Raw genomic sequence first — 13,943 nt, 5'->3', positions numbered from 1 at the left:
AAGTGTTTGTGAATAGTCCCTTGACCCTTAGTCATCAAGTACTTGTAAACAGAATTTTGAAATTAATCTTAAATTGTTGGCAACGTTTCTATATTGCGTCTGTATACTCTGTAACCACCCAACTTCATCAGGCAACTCGAACTGATCAAAGAAAATTCAGCACCAACAAATCGCAAAACATCACTATGTACCTCCATTTTTAGGTTGTTCAAAGGAAAAGACCTTATGGCATCACAGGTCGTCCGTCCGTCTGTCCATCAGTCAGTCGGGGTGTGTTGCTGTGTGTGTTTATGTCAACAATTATGTAAGGCTTTTTGGTCTCATATGAACAGTTCAAATCCTGTTGCAACCAACCTTTGATCATAGCTGCACTATAGGAACCCTCATCTGTTGGTGGTGTTGAAGGTCATATACTGAGGTCAAAGGTCATTTGAGGTTAACATGTAATGGACTGAAAATATAAAATCTGGTCTCACATGAACAGTTTACATCCATTTGCAATCAAACTTGAGCCAAAGCTGCATTACGAGAGCTTTAATGTTATGGTTGTGTTCAAGGTCACATACTGAGGTCAAAGGTCATTTGAGGTCAACTTGTAAACAGGCTGATGATACAAAATCTATCTCACATAAACAGTTTACTTACAATTGCAACAAAACTTGAGCCAAAGCTACATTTTGGGAGCTTTCCTGTAGTGTAATGTTGTTGTTCAAGGTCACATACTGAGGTCAAAGGTCATTTGAGGTCAACTTGTAAAATTGACTGAAAATGACAAAAAGAGTTTCACAAAGATGCAAAAAAAATGTTTACTCTGTGTAATGTTTACTACCCATATCTTCGGACGACCTATCTGGGACTGCTGTTCCTATTTTTAAAGGATACAGGACATTCAATTAAAAAGTAGGAAGTCATTATTCTAAATAAGGAGAAACAGTGGCATAGTTAAAACCATGATTTCTCCGTGATACGGAAAAACGGACAAATTCACAGAATTCAGGGTTTGCTCACAGAAAATTGAAAATGCCACAAAATAATGAACAACTTTTGTGTTGATTTGCAAAATAAAACAAAGTAAAGTGTTTATTTAGCAGTAATAAACCATTAAACAATCCATTCTAGCATTAATTCTAGGCCTAAGGCATGACAAAAATCACAAAATACACTTTTAAAACATGTTTGTTCTAACTTTTTAGTGCTTTATTGTGGAAAACGGAAAATCACAGAAATCATAAATTTGTAACACGGATTTTCAATTTTGTAACACAGAGAAATCATGGCTTTAGGCATAGGAGAGGTTAGAGAAGCCATCTGGGAGTGCATTGAGCAACCATCAATAAACGTGAGAGGGGGACTTTGTTTCAAGTTATCTCATGCATAGGACCGAGCCATCAGCCGGATACCTGCATGTAGCCATCTATCATGTGGCTATTGTCAATTCATTTTAAGTCGCTGGTAACCAGTATTTCAAAAAAGGGTGTAGCTTTGAATTGATGTGATGGGATTCAATTTTTTTCAATATCTATGCTGACCAACAGATCGTTCTACGGTTTCACGATTTAAATTACTATCATGACTATAGGCCTATGGCCCGAGATTGCCGAGAAGGCATTGAGGCAAACAGCGTGGATGTGAAATGTTTCAAAGGTTAATGATCGCGAATGAAAAGAACAGATTAACTTTATCATGTTTGTCTCCCTATGCCTGAGTGTGTATATTTATGGCCTTTACAATATTTTCTTATGTTCTTGGTTAGGTATGGGGTATTATTAAAATAAAAAATAGTTATATTAAATGAAATCCTAGCATAAATAAATCATCTTCATTCAATTGCGCTCTCTTTAAAGCGAGTAGAAATAGCTTGTCAACTTTCAACATGGGAACATGTTATGAAGTATCTATAATTAGTGAAAAGATGTAGCTCAGCGGCTGCCCAACAAAAAGAAATTGTCTATAGTAGACCCTATACGAGAAACAAGATTTTCTCTCTGAATTGGCCGTATTTTTATGTGTAAGAAAATCAATCGCATTATCGTGTTCACTCTAGCGTAAGTTTGGGCCCTATTTGACTCATTGGAACATTCGAAAGGACCCCCCGCGACTGTCAAGGTAAAACGAATCAAGTATAGTCCATTAGGTCAGTTGCCTGATGAAGTCTGGGGGTTCCAGATGCAATGTAGCAGCAAAGTTGCAAAAAGTGAGTTCCAGATTTATTTCCAGAATTTGAAACACAAAAATTGATGCATCTGAATTATGATTTTTCATTTCAGTATTAGTGGTTTTTTAGAAGCAATTGGTTTTCATACAAATGGGAAATAATGATAAAAAGATTAAAAGGAATTGTGGTGAAATGCTAAAAATCCACAACAAAAGTTTGCAGTATCATATATTTTAAGGTTTGATAAATAGAGGCATGAACTTTTGATGTAGAAGATAATGGTTCATTAGTCAACTGATTTAATGATCATTTTATCTTAGATACAATTAAATTTTGATTTGGATGAACCATGACAACAGTACACCATATCCTCCTGTCCTTCATTCTGATTAGTTCGGTTTCCTCTAGCCTGGTCTTCAGCTGTATGGATGTGCAACACAAACTGGGGAAAACTGACTCTCTATACCTTTATAGAACTTTATAGTAAATTTTAGGACCCGCCAATATACCTCTTCACAGTCAGCACCCAATTGCCCAAATGTGCCCAATTCATAGCCATATCTAAGTGGATACACGCTTGGGCGACATTGGCGACTAGATTTTGTCTGATGCGACTTAACCTTCTATCCCTGGCGCCAATGGCAACCAACTGTTGAAGCTTTTAATCGCCAACAAATAGGATAGGATTTAGGTCAAAAGTTTAGGTCAAATTGTTTTTAACTCAAGATGGCGTTAAAGTCAAAAAGAACTTTGAATTTGATGAACTTTGGGAACAAGGAGAAAGAAGATGAAACAATCAAATCAGGGAATCCAACAGCTACTGATACTATTAATGATGCTTGTCTAAGGTCATGGAACTGGACATGGAAGTAAGCCTAAAAAATGAATTTGAGTGGTTGGAATATAATGAGTTGGCACCTCAGTATTTTTACTTGAGAGCAAAATTTGGGCACCTAAATTTATCAAGTTAGGAGCTATTGGCTCCTCAATCAATTTTGCACCGTACAGCACTGGCTTTGGTCTTGATCAGTGGCGTATCCAGTGGGGGGGCCAGGGGGGCACCGCTCATCATGGCCGTCGGTACATGTAAGACCGTCGGTAGACGGAAGGTGTTGTTGAAAAAAAAATTTTGTTCATAATAGACTCATTTTCACCCAGGGTGACAGGAAAAAGGGGAGAATTGTAAAGAAAAGGATGAAAATTTGTGAATTAAACGCATATTATCTTTTTTTTTTTTTTTTTTTTTTTTTTTTTTTTTTTTTTTTTTTTTTGTTGCTCTTCACTTTTTCAAACCATAAAAAAAATTTTGGGGTCAACAAATCACAACTTCCGTCGGTAAAAAATATTTCCATCGGTACATTTACAAGTTGTGCCCCCTCGGTTCCAAAATCCTACGCCACTACTGGTCTTGATGGGAGCAGGCTCAAACAAAATACTAAAGCCAAGCTTAAAATCTATAAGCATGCTGGCCGGTATGAAGAGAAAAGAAAGAAATATAATTGAAAGAAAATTTCAAGGAAAATAAAAGGCTGCTTACAGCAATCAATTATTTATATATTATTATTGTTGGGCCTTGAATCAAGAAGTAAGAAATTGGGAATTCTTTTTCTGTCCTCTGATACATGGTGCATTATTTTCATGGTTTTTCCTGCAGTTCAGGTCTAAAAATAGTCTATCTGGTCCTGAATTTGAGGAAACAAGGAACTGTAAATCTTGTACCGGTAGTTGACAATGGTATATAATTTTATTATTCTTTCCGTAAATTCCATTTATACTGTATATGACCTTTTAGAAGAATACATTTTGTATTGTTTATTTTCTCTTTTTCTGATAAATCCAGGTCTATAGATATTTCCAATGCATCATTGAATTTCAATGTGGCAACAGAAGCACCAGGACATTTCCAAATATGGTAAGTTATGGCAGCTACAAATCCTGGGAAAGAATAGTTGGCACATACTGTTGTATCACAAAAGGCTGCCTTGTGTGATTTTTGTTTTCACTGTTATATTTCCGATTGTTATTTTATATTTCAGCATGCTCCTTTCTTTTATGAATGGACATGAGATCTAAAATCGGATCTCTTCCCGTATCCCTGTCCCATCATATCCGGATGGCATCCCTTAAATTTAGTAGCCTCTGAGCACTATTGGGCTTACATTGTAGCCTGGCTTCGGCCGAATGTTATAAATAAATAAATATATTGTGATAATACCTCAAAATTAATAGCAAGTTAATTTTACAGTGTATCTCATTACAAATAGATGACATTAATAAAATCCCACAAGGCAGCCTTTTGAGATATACGACAGTATGCGATGCAGACGACAATTGAAAAGCGTGCCCTATCTAAATTGGAGAGGCGTGTGAAACATGCATGCAAGTTATGTGAAGCACATACTGCCCCCTGTATCACACCCTTCCCCACTCCCCATCTTTCAATGTTGGAGGGTCTCACAGATCCAGTGGCGTAAATTTCTGTTTGACATTGGGGGGATGGGGTTGGAAAAAATTTCTTGAAGTATAGTGAATGGAGCACCTTTTGGCGACAGAATAAGTTTATTGTACAAACGCGCTTAAAATTTTGCCATATTGAAACCAAACTGGTGAAATATGGTGCAAAAGTGGAATAAATTTGCATGCAGAGTGCAAAAATTGGGGCTAAAATGGCCAAATATGAGGTTAATTTGGTTAGAAACCCACATACGACATGGTGTCAGATTTGAAGCAGGTTTCACTACCAAAGTGTGTAAAAATTCACCCCAGAGTGAAAATAGCTATGTTTTATGTCTAAGGTGTCTTTTCTAGGGTAAAATTGTTTGTAGAACATGATTTTTTTTTTTTTTTTCGTGCATCGTACATCGTTTTGCTACAAAATGTTGTTTTGTGGCCGATTTTGCCCGAAATACACACTTTTTGGGTGACAAAAATTTTCACATGCCAACTTTGTATACTCATAGAGTCTACAATATACATAGATATGGCCCTTTAAAATGTTAACATATCAGCTGAGGGTACTATTTGATGGATTCAGGTATTTTTTTTGTGATTGACTTAATCATTTGCGTGCCATAATCATTCAAATATGACATGCCTCGTGACAATTGACATGCCAAAATAAGCCGTTTTCTGCAAAAAAATTGATTTGAAAAATCATAACTCTTGCTACAGTGATGGTTGACCTATCAGTCTATGCAATATTGATTGAATGGGCTTTCATTTGATACCTAACTTTGTTCATTTTAACTAAGGGAAAGACTTGCAAAATGTAAAAATGTTTCCCCTACCCCCTAAAATTTTGATTGTGTGTAAAAATTCCCACCATTTATAAAAATTGGGATTACAAGAAAACTACAAGAGCTATATAGGCTTGAAAAACTAATCAGTTATGCACAGTATAAGTTCCTACTTTGGTATAACATTAATATCTTTCCATTCCTTCTCAATTTTCTTTTCTAATTTTTTTATCAATTTGTGACATCTGTAAATTACATAAAATTTGGCATTTGAAAAATAAAAAAAAAAAAAAAAAAAAAAAAAAAAAAATATGAGGGCGACATGTTTAAAAAACTAATCAGTTATTCCCATGATACAGTACTACAGGGATATAATACCAAACTTGTGCTAAAATGCATATTTTTTTAGTTCTAATTTTCTTATCAAATTGACTCGCCACCCCATTTTTGAGCAAAATCGGGAACAATTAGTACCTGTAATATTGCGCAATCATGTGACCTATATTCAATGTGTGTGCACCAATCAGATGTCAAACTTGCACTACAACATGATGTGAGCCTTGCAGAGCCTTTATGAGTGTGCCAATAGAGTTCAAATATGTTGTGATGATGTTGTCACTTATGGATCTCATATTTTTATTTCCGTCAAAAGCATATGCCTCTACTGTAATGCTCATATCAGGAAAACAATGACAGATTTTGCATTTCTGACTTCAGAAAAACTAATCAGTTATTCCCATGATACAGTACTACAGGGATATAGTATCAAAAATGCATATTTTTTGAGTTCTAATATTTTTATCAAATTGACTCGCCACCCCATTTTTGAGCAAAATCGGGAACAATTAGTACATGTACCTGTAATATTGCGCAATTATGTGACCTATGTTCAACGTGTGTGCACCAATCAGATGTCAGACTTGCACTACAACATGATGTGAGCCTTGCAGAGCCATTATAAGTGTGCCAATAAAGTTCAAATATGTTGTGATGATGTTGTCACTTATGGATCTCATATTTTTATTTCCGTCAAAAGCATATGCCTCTACTGTAATGCTCATATCAGGAAAACAATGACAGATTGTGCATTTCTAACTTCAGAAATGAATTCTGCACAAAATTTCAGTCTAGAAAACATATTTAAAACAATATTTTTTGAAACTTTATATTTTCCCATTTTTGGCAGTCAAACCTGCTTCAAATCTGAAACCGTGTCATACAGGCCATGATTGTATAGACCACCCCGGGCAAAATATTGAGGGGATTTCCCCCCCCCCCCCCAATCTCCCTTGTGATCTACGCCCACAGATCTGTTGACAACATGGCTTTGTCCGCCATTGAATTGGGGGAACGGGGGCAGAGATTTACCAAAAGACAGGCAAAGTGTGTCAACATTGAATTGGGGGAACGGGGGCAGAGATGTACCAAAAGACAGGCAAAGTGTGTCAACATTGAATTGGGGGAACGGGGGCAGAGATGTACCAAAAGACAGGCAAAGTGTGTCAACATTTTTTTCCTGGATTGTAGGTGTGTGAATTTTCAGTCATAAAATTAAAATTTAATAATTAAAGTTGTTTTCTTTGAACTTCCGTGGTCCGGGTACACGCTGGTGAATTGCGATCGCGTAGAAGTGACAAGGTTGCCTACTACGCGCCGCGCCGAAGACCAATGTGTCAGCCGGCTTGTTGTCAAGTGCATTGATCAGCCAATCAGCGTGATTGTTTATTGCTTTTGTGTTTACGCTCGTGTACGCGATTCGCACAGGCACGACCACGGAAGTTTAATGAAAACAACTTTACAACTTGCCATTTGCCCAATAAAATAAGACTTAATATTTCTCATATTCACTCAGTGGCAAAGTGGGGTCATCCGACCATGATTGGGGGGCACTGGTCCTGATGGGGAGGGGCACAAGCCACTTTTCGACAATTTTCCTATGCGATCCAATCGATCTTATATACATGTAACATGTGAAATGTTTAACAATTTGATTGTAACAGTACGGAAGGCCGTGTGTACCACCTGGAGGCCAAAGATCGCCAGACTAAGATGTTCTGGCTTCAAGAACTGCAGCAAAGACGTCGGGAATACAGCGCTCATAGGACAACATTATCCAGAGAAAGGACATCATACCTAACATCATCCCCAGCTGTAAGCAGATCAATCTTTTTTTCCCTACAAATACTGCACTGGGAATTTTATTTCAACACAGTTGTGGAGTTACAGTCAAAAATGAGGGAAAAGCAATATTTGATCAATAAATCAATAACTACTTGAGTTGCTGAATTAACAGTGCAGTAGTTGTAGTCCTTGCCCCTATAATATACATATTTTACTTATCACCAATGCGCTATAATTTTTGAGAAAAATGCAAAAATAGGCATGAAATCAGCCAGGGGTGTAGTACCCCCTTTTTTTTTACAAAATAAAAGTACCAGTATTTAACATACATACAACAAAAATAGACCATTGATAAAAGGTGATAGACGTAATCCGCCAGTCATTGTTTACACATTGTGAAAGGAAATCCTCCCACAGTTGACCTAATTTGGTCTACCACTGTTCACTTCCCTATACCCCTCAATTAAAGGACCATTCTGGGCCCGGATTCTGGGATTTTATGTACAAAATATTTTGTCTTACTGGACCATGAAACAAACAACAATTACATAGGTCAATTTGAACACAATAAATAATGTCTATTGCATAAAATACTGGGCTATTCCAAATTTATGTTCACACTCCCTCTGTGGAAGATTTTTTAAATATCTTCCACAGGGAGTATGAATTTTAGATATAGATGGTGTATGAAATTCAAATGGAATGTGAATTTGATCGCAATGGGCTTTTTTTGTTTCAAATCCATTTAAAAACATTATTATTGAATAAATTAAATATTTTAATGATAATATTATGACAATAATAAATAAATTGATAATAATTACAGCAATTTTTTCGAAATGGCAGAGGTCAAAGTGTCCCAAAACTGTTCTCAAAAACCGGAAGTTACAATGGCGATTGGGTTTATTGAAACAGCAGTTATAATTACACGTAAAGTAAAAATATTACAGCTTCAGGTGAACTCACTAAAGCCCACTATGAAAAGCACTGCACATGCATACATGTACATTCCATATGTGATGCCATGATGCAATCAGCCCAAGTCATATAGACCCACAGAATCGCGCTGCTCAGGCCAGCGAAACCCCCCTTCCACATGGTATGTGAGGGGTCCGCGGTTCAAATCCCTGGAATACCAAGTGACTTCTTTGTTCATCTTCTTTCCTTTTTTGTTTCTTCTTTCCCTACCTATAGCAAAAAAAACCCATGGGTTGGGTTAGGGTTAATACATGGCTATTGACTACGTTAGCACATATATGATACTAACAAAGGTGCACAAATCTGAATTTTGATGATTTTTACAATCCTCCTAATGAGCAAATCGCTAAAGTGGGCCTTTAAAATTGTGTCTATCTGCCTTTGGTTTCTACCACAATTTATGCAGGTATTGTCAACAAGTAAATCTATTTGTGTTTTTAAATCAATTGTTTTTTTCTCGTTACTAGGCGCTACACCAACCGACAACGGGCCTTGTGAGTACGCAGCGTATCAAAGCAAAGCATGGTGATCCATGGACAGGTAGATTCATCCCTCAAATTGTGACCTTAGAAAATGCTTTGTCGCTGGGTGGGAAAAACCTCATATATTTTTGGCCCTTGAACATGGATAAAGCCTTGTAGGAGTATTCTTTATATTGAATGGTTTGCTTCATCCATGTTCAAGGGCAAAAAGTACATTTTTTTCCCACCCAGTGACGACTTTAAAAACTAATGCAACTTTCAGCATTCAATGTTGCAATTTCAGATTGAGTGTGATATTCGCTGATGTACTGCATGTTATAGCTAAAATAATAATTTGTCGATCATGAGAGTATGAATGTACTGCATGTACTGCATAATTTCGCAAGTTTAGTGGAATCAAACGATAGTGTGATCGATTGTGCACGCACAGGAAATGCAACGCTACCCAAAGCGTATGTGGTAGGCATTGTACGCCGACGTAATTGTCACTGCGTGCCTATTGAGCTCTCATGATCGAGAAACTATTATTTTAGCTATACGAGGGGGTATCAAAAAGTTTTAGAAAGCGCACAGAAGTGAAAGAGCTATATCAATGAAATTTTGTCAGTGCAATCACTGGTCCTTATGTACACTATGATGCCAAAAATGGTCTCATAAGAATGTTTACTTTTTTACAGGCGCTAGATGTCAGTACCTGCCTATGTAACCGCGTATTCAGCAAAATGGAGAAAATTGAGGCATGTAGCATGATTATGTTCCATTTTAAGGGTTACAGTGCCCAAAAAATCTGTGATGAAATAAAAATTCATTTTCCAAAAAGCAACAGTGACAATATCACAATCACCACCGAAAATAACTTTCATTTCATCATCGATTTTCTAGGCACTGCAACCCTTCAAATGCAGGATCTTAATAACGCTGCTTGCCTAAATTTTCTCAATCTTGCAGTTTATGCGCAGTAACTGGGGCAGCAGGTTATTAGCATCTAGCGTCGCCTGTAAAAAAAAGTAAACATACTTATGAGACCATTTTTGCACCATAGTGTACATAAGGACCAGTGATTGCACTGACAAAATTTCATTGATATAGCTCTTTCACTTCTGGGCGATTTCTAAAACTTTTGATACCCCTCGTAGTATACATTGGTTTCTGATTTAAGCCTAGGCTTATACACCGAATTATGATATGTCATAGGCTTTGTGTTGTGACCATTTTGATCAGTAGTTCTTAGCAAAGAAAGCGTGAGCCAGTTGACCTTTCAATGGTCATATTCTAACGGGCACTACATTTGTATGTTTAGAATAGTACAATTTCAGGGCTGAATGCTTTCTAACCAAGCTCTCTCTCCTATATATAATATGATGTTTACAAATTTTGAAGGACAAATTGTAACTATTGTATTTACAAATCTACAAAGTTGATACAGAATAAAAAGATATCATTTTAATTAATTAATTTGACTGAATATTCCTCGGTTCCAAAGGCAAAATGTTTAGATTTTTCACAATGCCCTCCAAATAACCGATGTGCAGTTATTAACCTCTAAATAGCCAACATAATGAATATACATCATCATAGCCAACATAGTGTCTTCCTTTTATTTCACTTTCTATAGGATTGCCACCTGTATTGGACAGGGTGGAGCTTCCTACACATTCTATCGGCGAAGCAACAGCCAATGCCATTCCACAGACGGGGGTGTTCAATTTCTCACTAACTAATTTGAAGACAGAAATAAGAAATCAAATGTCTAGTTTTCGGTAAGTCTGAGGAAAAAAGTAATTACGTGGAAAGACTGTATAACTCAACAGGGACTGCCTTTTAATTCTATTGTAAATACTCTAAACAGCTCTCATTGAAGGCTCCAGAAGAGTTATTTAATGCTCTCCTGCAAATTCCCAAAGACAATCCCTGACTCAACAGAGTTCAGGTTTGAAAGCTTATCCCTACTGATGAAAAATATGTGTGTTTTTAGATGAAAAATATATGTGTTTTTAGATGAAAAATATATGTGTTTTTAGATGAAAAATATATGTGTTTTTAGATGAAAAATATATGTGTTTTTAGATGAAAAATATATGTGTTTTTAGATGAAAAATATATGTGTTTTTAGATGAAAAATATATGTGTTTTTAATTTAATCATTCTTTTGAAGCAGGGTAGCCTCTCCTACAGTAGGCACGTCCACATGGAGGGTGGTTCTCTCGCATAGCAAAAACTTATGAACGCTCTTGAGGATTCCAGTCACTAAGTTTTCCCCAACTTTGTGAACGATACATTTTGCGATTCTCAAGTGCTGAGCTTAACCCATGACCTTGGTTTAATTATAGTTAATATGGTTTAAATAGTTATAACAAAGGCCTAAAAAATAGTTTGATTGGTGTAACATGAAAATTTGTTAGGGTAGGTAGGTCGGGATTGACTGCAGTGCAGATGACAAGTTTTTAATTTAAAAAAAAATTCAACAATTTCAGAATTGGACATTTTCATGACCATATTAGGAATCAGCATGAAAAATGCATCAACATGAATACAAACAAGCCTGGTATTGGTTCAGTGGTTCTTGAGATAACTCTTGATATTTTGAGATAATTATCTCAAAACTTGTACTTTTTATGATGATGCCTATGACTAACATGAAAAGCATTAAAACAACATGTGATCAATTGAATTACAGATTAAAAGGAGTCCCATCAACATCTCCAGTAGAAGTAAACAAGTACTCTCATGTGGACGAAGAAGAAGATGCAAATACACCTTCAAAACCGTAAGTTTTACAGGACACATTGTTGTATATATTGTTGTGCTCCCCCCCCATCTATGTGTTTGGATATCAGCACATTGAAAAATTGACAAAAATACATTACCAGATTGGCATGAACTGTCCCTATACGTGTATGACCTGGAGATACATTATGCTAGGGCTGCTAAGAATACATAATTGTGTTCATTTTTGAGGCGCAATTGCCTATTTTAACTCCAAATATGTTTTTGACATTTCTGAAAAAATCTAAAAAATCTAGGTCAAGGGAATCTCCAAATCCATAAAATGTTTTTTTTTTTTTTTTTTAACGCATAATTTTTTTATTTATTTATTTTTTCAAATTTTTTAATGATGGCAGCACTTTTTTTTTTTTTAGATTTTGCATTTTTCAAATCATGGATTTTTGTGTTTTTTGGAAAATCGGGTGTGTTTTTGGCCTCCAAAATCGTGCATTCTTAGCAGCCCTACATTATGCCCATATCATACTTTACAACAATTCCTCGGCTTCATTCCATAGTGGCGTATTATCGAGAAAATCAGGTTTGAAGAAATGTCAATATAAAATCGAGTTGTGTAAATCAGACATTCATTTTATTTTGTAATTGATGTAAAATTTCTGTAGTAAAATAAATAGATTTATCTTTATATAACTTTCAAAAGAAAGAAAGACACATTATTACTGGCAAATTGAAAACAATAAATACAAAACGATACATCACTATAGAAAACATGCACAACTCAATACCTTACGCCACCTCAGTCGCCATGTAAATTCTGTATAATCCCTACAGCATTACTTTCCATTGGCTTCATTCCATAGTGGCGTATCGGTCTGATATGCATGGAATGTAGTGAGTATAACATGCAATATTTTTCATTTCTTAGTTTGTTTACTATTATAATATGCGTATAAAAAGTGGTGTCAGGTCGATACGCCACTATGTGAAACACAAAATTTCACTTTGTAACAATACAATACATTTTTTATGATACATTGTTTTATGGTTATTATTATTTGTTGTTGATGTTGTGTGGTACATACCAATCTGTTTTTATATATGAATTTAAGCACTTTTTATATCTTTTCTTCATCAAATTTTTATCGTAGAAGGGCAAGTTCTGTTCGTTCCACCACCTCAGTGCACTCTTTGGGGTCAGATGGAGGCGTTTCACCCACTACCGATTCAACACCGACAGATCCAAGCAGACAAAAAAGGTAACTAAATTATTTGATGTAGACTGCTTTGGCTGTGACACCTGACAATATTCCTAACAACTCCCCATTTCATCCCTGGGTCGAGAGAGGCAACTGAGTTAAAGCGCTTTGCCCAAGTGCACAACACTATGGCACCGTCGAGCTCAAACTCGCAGCCCTCCAATTTGCGAGATGGAGCCCGTACTGCTGCGCCACCGCGCCCCCATTGTTATTTAGTTTGGTAACTCTGATTGGACTGGTGCAGTGGTAAGTGAGATGATTCTAATGTCAGAGGTCATCAAACTGTGCATAACACAGGAGAGAATTGTAGGCTCTTGTAAGTTAGTATTCATTCTGTAAATTTGCCCAGTTTATGAACCCCTCTAAAGTAGAGGATGAATTGTATACTTCCATGCATGCATAGAAATAGTGTTCAGCTATTTATCTGATGATCGCCGTTTTAGGCGTGGAACTCTGAGTAATAAATCATGCTGTTATAACATAATTACGCTGTTTTATGTGTTTCATGCATAGAAATATGTATATGGCATGATTTAGGAAAAGAATTCAAATTTCTTCCACACAAATCAATGGAAATCAATACTTTTCTTCCACACAACTTAACGGCAGTCTGAATAAATACGAGTAGTATATAGATCATGAACGTTTTTGTGACTTTACTGTCTTTTTTCTTTCAGCATGGGATTGAAAGCTGGATTCATCAAGTAAGTTGCTTTCAAAATGACATGATATGTTTGTGGGAGGGGGCAGTGTGGCTTACCCTGCCTAACTCATTTTTTGTAATTTTGAAAAAAAAGTACAAAATATGGTTCACACATGCATCAGTCACATAATCACCTTAATCATTTCTGATTATTCCTTTTAATTAATTTGTTTCATTATCATTTGTTCTTGTGCAAAGATTGGTGACTAAATATATTTAAATGCATGTTTAAACCATGTTTTGAACTCGTTCTCAAAATTACAAAAACAAGTTAGGCAATTATCGTAG

The 13,943-nt window shown here is 36.1% G+C and overlaps 1 protein-coding gene across 1 annotated transcript in view; it reads left to right on the top strand.

Annotated features, from left to right (window-relative positions):
- LOC140136857 (TBC1 domain family member 2B-like) overlaps positions 1-13,943 on the top strand; it is a 66,500-nt gene that overhangs the window by 10,320 nt on the left and 42,237 nt on the right. The window contains exons 4-10 of the mRNA XM_072158459.1: positions 3,996-4,067; positions 7,392-7,542; positions 8,958-9,030; positions 10,588-10,732; positions 11,650-11,739; positions 12,845-12,952; positions 13,630-13,656. Of these exons, the coding sequence (XP_072014560.1) occupies positions 3,996-4,067; positions 7,392-7,542; positions 8,958-9,030; positions 10,588-10,732; positions 11,650-11,739; positions 12,845-12,952; positions 13,630-13,656 (666 nt within the window). The remainder of the gene's footprint in view (positions 1-3,995; positions 4,068-7,391; positions 7,543-8,957; positions 9,031-10,587; positions 10,733-11,649; positions 11,740-12,844; positions 12,953-13,629; positions 13,657-13,943) is intronic.

Source organism: Amphiura filiformis, chromosome 17, assembly GCF_039555335.1.
Source record: "Amphiura filiformis chromosome 17, Afil_fr2py, whole genome shotgun sequence".
NCBI lineage: Eukaryota > Metazoa > Echinodermata > Ophiuroidea > Amphilepidida > Amphiuridae > Amphiura > Amphiura filiformis.
Note: the sequence above shows the minus strand (reverse complement) of the source record. Positions and strands in the feature narration are given on the sequence as shown.